The sequence below is a fragment of the Ochotona curzoniae genome, unplaced genomic scaffold (assembly GCF_017591425.1).
Source record: "Ochotona curzoniae isolate NIBS_2020 unplaced genomic scaffold, NIBS_Ocur_1.0 contig_3432, whole genome shotgun sequence".
Lineage (NCBI taxonomy): Eukaryota > Metazoa > Chordata > Mammalia > Lagomorpha > Ochotonidae > Ochotona > Ochotona curzoniae.
In genome coordinates, this window is record NW_024465859.1 from 14,529,642 (window position 1) to 14,537,245 (window position 7,604).

At 37.4% G+C, this 7,604-nt stretch overlaps 1 protein-coding gene across 1 annotated transcript; it reads left to right on the plus strand.

Annotated features, from left to right (window-relative positions):
• The first annotated feature begins 7,054 nt into the window (after positions 1 to 7,054).
• LOC121156541 (NADH dehydrogenase [ubiquinone] 1 alpha subcomplex subunit 1-like) lies at positions 7,055 to 7,393 on the plus strand. The gene has a single exon (XM_040980321.1). The coding sequence runs from the start codon at positions 7,055 to 7,057 to the stop codon at positions 7,265 to 7,267; it is 213 nt and encodes a 70-aa protein (XP_040836255.1). The 3' UTR covers positions 7,268 to 7,393.
• The last annotated feature ends 211 nt before the right edge of the window (positions 7,394 to 7,604 follow it).

Consider the following 7,604-nt stretch of genomic DNA (forward strand, 5'->3'; position numbering starts at 1 on the left):
GTTTGCTTAAAAATAATCTTCGGCCCAGTGTGGTAGCCTAGCAGCTAAAGCCGTCACCTTGCATGTGCCAAAATCCCATGTTGGGTTCCAGTTTGTGCCCCAGCAGCCTTTCTTCCCATCCAGCTCCCTGCTTGTGGCCTGGGAAAGCAGTCTAGCACAGCCCAAGGCCTTGGGATCCTGCACCCATGAGGGAGACCCAAAAAAGGCTCTAGGCTACTGGCTTCGGGTTGGCTCAGCTATGGCCTTTGTGGCCACTTGGGGAGTGAATCAGCAGACGGAAGATCTTCCTGTCTGTCTCTCCTTCTCTCTATATATTTGACTTTCCAATAAAAATAAATAAATATTTTTTAAAAATCTTTCTAATGAGGCATAATGTTTATTGTCAAATAGTCATTCAATGACTGTGCATGCATGTATTTTAATGCATACATGTGTGTTGGTGATTGTTTTGTGCATTTCTATATACAAACATATGTATGTGTTTGCTTCATAAAGCCTGCTCACATTGGAGTGAAAGGATAAGTTTATTTTGGTATAAATATTTATACATATGTAATAGCATGTATAATGCATATATATACATATAAAGATATATGTATACTTCAAGAGACAGTGGCCAGAATTGGTATGAAATTTCAAATGTATTCTACTTTCCAAGTTAATTTTTTTGTTTGAAGATTTTTATAATTGTGAGCACAAGCTTGTGTTTGGTTAATTTAAATCTCATTTAAGCCCATTATACTTCTGTACAGAAAGCTTTGAGATGATACGTGAATTTTTCTTCTGAAGTCACTGCAGTAGCACCACCAACTTGCTCTTTCTAATGTGTCTCAGCTCAGATTTGTTCCTGTGGAGTCAGAGTCCCCATCCAAATGAGGAATCTAAGAATGTCAGAGCTGCTTTCCAGTGTTTTCATCTGACTTGCCAAGCACTAGCTCCTAACCCATTTACAACTTTGATTTCAATAACTACTTTCATGACTGAGAAAGTCTTTTTTTTTTTTTTTAAGATTTGGAGGCAGAGAGAAAAAGAGAACAGGTTCCCATCCACAATGCAACAACTGTTTACAATGACCAGACCAAACCTAGGGGACAGAACTCAGTTCAGATCTTCTATTTTTGCAGAGAGACCAGGTGGGGCGGGGGTGAGGGAAGACACAGCAGTTAGAACTGGGCCAGGCCGATGCTAAGTGCCATGAGCTTTATCCACCTTTCCAACATGGATATCAGGGATCCTAACACCTGAGAAATCTTTCAATGTCATTAGCAGGGAACTGGATAGGAAATAGAACAGCTGGTCATGAACCTATCCCTGGGTTCATTAGATGCTAGTGTCACAGGTAGAGGTTTTGCACACCACGCCACAACACTGATCCCCCAAACCATGCATCTTGAAGAAGACACATTGATGAAACCCAAAATATTGGAAATTTTCAGAGAAGAAATATCTTCATGAAATTTAAAGAGTAATCAGTTATGTATAATCTATGTTCAATTTGTTCTAGACAATTATGTACAGATTATTAATCTAATACAAAACAAAACTAAAGTCTTTACTTCTTTTCTGAAAGTGACTTTAAGGAAAAAAATCTGCTAACTTCATATGGCCACATGCTGTGTAATTATCTTTAGATCACAAACACAGCCTAGCTGATCTTTCTTTTAAATGCAAATGAATCGCCAAGCAAAAGATTTCATGAAAAATATTCCTTCTGGCAGTAGACCATGTTTATGGTCAAATGTCCTTCTGAAAAGGAAAATAAAGACAAGATTGAGTTATGCACATCAGAAAAAGAGTTTCCTGGATGCATTCAGACTCCTAGATTTGAAACAGAATTTATTTAAAGTGAAAGGCAACATTCAAATCACAGAAGAAAGGGAAATTTTGTTGACTTTCCCTCCTTCCACTAAACCTGTATCTGGAAAACCCAAATGCTGTTAACCCCTCCATAATAGAAGTACTCATAGTCAGCTGTCATTTTTTTCTCTAGAATAGAATAACTAATGGGAACAGGTATTAGCCTACCTGTTGGAATGCCTGGGTTTGATATCCAGTTTGACTTTACGCCCTGCTTTTTGCTGCTGTAGACATTGGAGGGCCGTGCTTAAAGAAAGCTCGAGTAACTGTTCCTGCCACGTGTGTGAGAAACCCAGATTGAATTCCATGAGAATCAGGTGTCAGCCCTGACTGTTGTGGATATTTGCGGAGTAAAAATTGGAGCAGTTATTCTCTCTCCATACCCCTCTCCACTTCCTTGAATCTGCCTTTCAAATCAGTAAATATGTATAAATAAATATATGTTCGGATTTAAATTAATTTTTAAAGTCAGATTTACAAAGAGAGGATGAGAGATCTTTCATCTGCCAATTGACTCGCCAAATGGCTGCAATGGTCAGAGCTTGGCTGACTCAAAGTCAGGAGGCAGAACTTTTTTCCAGGTCTTCCACGTTTGTGCAGGGGACCAAGGTGTGGAACCAATGTCTGCTGCTTTCTCAGACCATAAGTAGAAAGCTGAATTGAAAGTGGAACTGCCGGAACGGGAACTGCGAGTGGAAGCTTAGCCTAATGTTCCACAGTGTAGGCCCCACAGTAATTTTTAAAAGCTCAGCAGAACTCTCATTGTAATTTGAAAAAAAATCCACTTTAGCACTAATTATTTCAATGTGGGCTATACCTGTTAAAACATACACATTACCTAGCCAAGAACAGTGCGTTTGCCCTCGTGTTAGAAAGCATGGTTTCCTGTAGAGTCAAAATGTTTATTACAAAGGGGCCAAGGAAAGACTTAGTGATGTGTCTTTAGTGCAAAAATCTGTCTCCCTGTGCAGCTATTAGCAAAGATATTTATTAGGGAAGTAGCAAAGGATGAAGATGGGAAATGGTGGTTAGTTGGTGGAGAAAGGAGTGCTCGTGGTTCTTCTGCACAGGCACAGAACAATTATGGGCCTCATCATACGTGGCATATTCCAGAATGTTGACCTGTGACATACACATCAGGAGATTTTTGCCTAAAAATATGATCACTTCATCCAGAAATAGGTGGCAAATATTCCCTTTACTGCCCTGTGGTTTTAGCTGAGGTCAGTTAAGTTTTGTCTGTGAATCTCAACCAAGAGTTCCAAGTGCTCTGCAAAATAAGCTTATTATATTTGTTAGTTTCATATTTTTTACTGCTGTAGAGTATTATTTCACACTTGCACATATAAATGAACTTTGGCTTTTCTTCTGTTACTTGGTTTTGTTGTGTGCCAGCTAATTTGTAAGATTTAATATCAAGATCTGCATTGGAAAGGAAAAGTTTTTTTCTCAAAACAGAATTGTCTATAACTTTTCATTTTGCTAGTGCAACAATGCAACAATTCAGTAGATTTTGATCCTTCAATAATGTATTTTCTTTGCAGTGCCTGCAAACATAATTTAATTTTATCTACTGCATTAATTCTAAATCATGAGAGTTGAAAGGCACCATTCCTATCCTTATGACTAAAAGATAGTTAAATTCTGATAGCTTTTAGTGATTGGTTTAATGTTGCATGAATGGATCAGAAGAGCTGAAATGAGAACTGAATTGCTCTACTACTTGAATATCTAATGATTTGATATAGCCAGTCAAATAAAACTTGGATTTAGGGAAGGAAGCTGAGATGTTTTAGGGAAAGAGAGCTCCCTAGCGGATCATTATTTAATTATTAACAATTAAGACATAGACTAAGATCCCCTGCCCTCTCTTGATCTGTGTGTAGAAACAAAAAACACTAATAGAAATAGATATAGCACAACACTGCTAACTGTCAGGCCTCTGGACCTAATGTGATCCTCAAATATTGGCTAATTTAGATAATACATACTATAATTATAGAGGGGAAAAATCACACCCAGTTCCAAGAGAATTTCAAGCTGATTTAAAAAAAATATTTTTCATGAATTATTTATATTGTCTTCTGGGAAGAAATTTTATTCACTTGTTCTTTTCCATTTTGTTAGAGCAACATATTTTAAATAAGCCTGGGAAGCTAATCTATTGAGTTTCCCTGTGATAGAATGCTTGTAATTCATCATGTTACTCTGTTTATGATGTTTGTCAGCCTGATGAGCCATGTAAGAGTAATTACCATATCAATTTTATTTATTCAGTCTCCATTTATTTGAACCTTCTTGAATAAATTATTTTATTTACATTTGCTTCAAAAAGGACATCTAAAATACACTAAGAAAAACTCATGGTCCCTAATGTGCCTTAGAGATCCTTGGTCCATCTTTTCCTTTAATCCTGTTGCAAACTCTTACCCACTATGAGATTTTATATGAACTTTCCTAAGCTAATCTGGCACATTTGGAGGCAGGGAGAGATGAAGTGCCATGCAGGGTTCAGTTGTGGCTTTTATGCATTTGTGCAATGTAGAAGACTGTGAATGACTAGATTGGACACCAAGTATATCGACCAATCTCAAAACGCTCCACATCAGTACAGTCATATTTCACGGTGCCTGAATTCATTGTTTGTTTGTTTGTTTGTTTGTTTTTGCAACTTAATGACTGGTTCATTGTGGTGATTTGATTTGGTTGTGTTCTTGGTGCAACCATCTAAGAGTGTGAGAGACATTGTAGAAAATGATATACCGAAGTATGACACTTTGAGCTGCAAACACTTCAAATTAAAAGGAATTACAAAAACTTAAAGCTGCTTTGAGATTAAAGTCTCTCTGACCTCCCCCTGTTATTTCTATTTTTGCAATTGCAGGGAGGGATTCTCTGTGGAATTTCCTTATCTGCCTGGACAAATAGCTTCCCAAAGAGGTGGAGTCATCTTAAAGTTTTGTCCTTAAACCCACTAAATAAGGAAGACGTACACTAAGGTGTCTCCACCTATTTACACTCAGTCCATGACCTATCCTGATCTAGACTGCACCTGTACAATGCTACCCCTTTGGTGCCTCTGTGGCTCTGCTCCTCACCTGTCTTTAACTTGTTCTCTTCCTCAGAATCCATATTCATTTTGTTCTAGACCATTACCTGCTTTGGGAGTTCATCTGTTGCGCCGGAAGATCACTTCACCTTCTCCTAAAACTGGTCATGCCTACCATTCCTTTTCGTCTCCTCCGCTGAAGTAATATTTAAGGGTCAAATAGCTGTCGTTCTTTAAATTTCTCATTTTGTGCAGCTCCCTTGCACATGTGAAGATAAATAAATTTGTATGCTTTTCTGCTATTAATCTCTGCAATATGAGTTTATTTCTGAAGGCTCAAAATCTAAACCTTCAGGGGGAAAGTTTGAATTTCTCTGTAAGTGGATTAAGTGCTTTTCTAATATATTCTTTGTCTTCCTTTTGCTTTCATAAGTGAAACTCATCTTGCTTTCCATGACTGAGTTAATTTACTTTTTGATGAAAGTCTATTGTTACCTTATAACTTCTTATCATATTACCAGAGCAAAAGGGTACTTAAAAATTATTACTACTACTGAAAGAGAAAAATAGAATTAAAAGTGGGTGAATGCAATAGTTTTGTTCATATTGAATTTTTTTCATTGGAAAGAAAAATCTCTCAGTAGTGGAAGTGTTTCCCTCCTTACTTTTCCCCTTATGCATTGAAAGATTTATTAGATAATATAGGAAAAGATGATTATCTTTACTAACTTATATTGCCAACACATTTAAAATAAACTGTCATTTGCAGACACCAAGTATGCAACACTTAGAACGTTCTGAAAAGAACACTGGATTGTCAGGAGAAATGTGTTTGATTCAGGAAAGTTCTATGAATGCCTTCTGGATGGTATTATTTTAGCCAGTTAATTGTTCCTGCTGTAGGATTCTGATAGAGAAGAAAAAGTTCAAATGGAAGGGGAGACTTCATAGTATCTTGCTCATCACATTCTGTTAGGTGGTGGGTCCCTGAACTTGTCCTTTCTCATTGGGATTTGCTCTGTGACTCCTGTCGTTATTGGTACCTGTGCATGGTGGATTCTTCTTCCAAGGCAGGAAGGAAATATTTTTATATAAATCTTAGTGATATAATATCATATCTATAATATCTTCCCATAAAACACCTTTTCTGAGGTTGAGATTTTTTTTCTTGTGAGTTTTAGAGTCATTTAGAAATATATACATGGATTTTCAATATATCACCCATCTTTTGAAATTCAGTTTACTGTTTGGAAAGATAGGTGGAATATACCAAGTTATTATTCCACATACTTATTGCCCTTTTCCCACAGGATTATTATATCATTTTGCCCCATTAATGCTAGTGTATTTAACAACATGTGAGCAATGACTCTGATCACCTGTGAATAGGTTGTTAATTTGGCTGCCACAATCAATTAATATCCTATCACCATCAGACCAGATATATACAAACAAATTCAGTAAGGATGTTTTGTCTTGTAAGTTACTGGGATTTAGGAATATATATTAGCACAACAAAACTCAGTGAAAACTGATACTCCATAGCTGTGAGAATTGAGGAAAATTAAGGATGAACATGTTGTATGACAGTGACTTCTATGCTGATGTGCCTAGGCTGAAACAATAAGCTCTCGTTGTGGAGATTACCAAAAATAACATGCTTAAATACATTATGGAATAACAAGTCTTTGGGCTCCAGAATAAATATTTAGTTTCAGTTTCCTAAATTCAGCCAGTTCCTAATTCCCTGAAGTGAATGACTGCCTGATGGTTTTCCAGTTATTTCTTTTTGTTCTATGCCAAGGTTTAAGGCATTTGAGTGAGCCATGGGCCTGGTGTCATGGCTCAATGGCTAAATCCTCACCATTTAAGCATTGGAACCCTGTGTGGGTGCCAGTTTGTGTCTTCTCTGCTCCACTTCCTATCCAGCTTCCTACTTGTGGCCTGCAAAAGCAGTAGAGAATTGCTCAAAGCTGCAGGACCCTGCATCTGTGTGGGAAACCTGGAAGAAACTCCTGGTTCCTGGCTTCAGATTGGCTTAGCTCTGGCCTTTGCGACTACTGGGGGGAGTGAACCAGAGGACAGATCTTTCTGTTTCACCTTCTCTATATAAATCTGTTTCGCGTTTTGGCTTAGGTAGCTGTGCTGATGTGGTTCGAGATTCTGCCCGGAGTCGCCATCATGGCCGTGTGCTTGAGCATCCCTGGAATGGCCACTGCATACATTCACAAGTTCAGTAATGGCCGCAAGGAAAAAAGGATTGCTCATTTGCGTTATCATTGGAGTTTGCTGGAAAGAGATAGACGCATCTCTGGAGTTAATAGTTACTATGTGGCAAAGGGTTTGGAGAACATTGATTAAAGAAGCATTTTCCTGAATGATGGAAAAAAAAAAAGAAATGCAATTACAATCATCTACCCCTGTTAGAAGGCTGTGTAATGTATTATGTAACATGCAATGTGTTATATAGTGCTTAATAAACATAAATTGAAAAAAAAATGTTTCTAATAAAAATAAAGAAGTTTTAAAAAAGAAGAAAGTGGGTCTTGGTGCCTGTGCTCCACAACATGTGTAAGAGGAATAAATACACTGGTCTGAAGAAAAAATAATTTGCTGTTCTTCCCTCTAACATGACTGATTTGTGTGTAACTGACTCACTTTTGTTTCCTATTTTTTTAGAAAAGAGTGTAACCAGCCT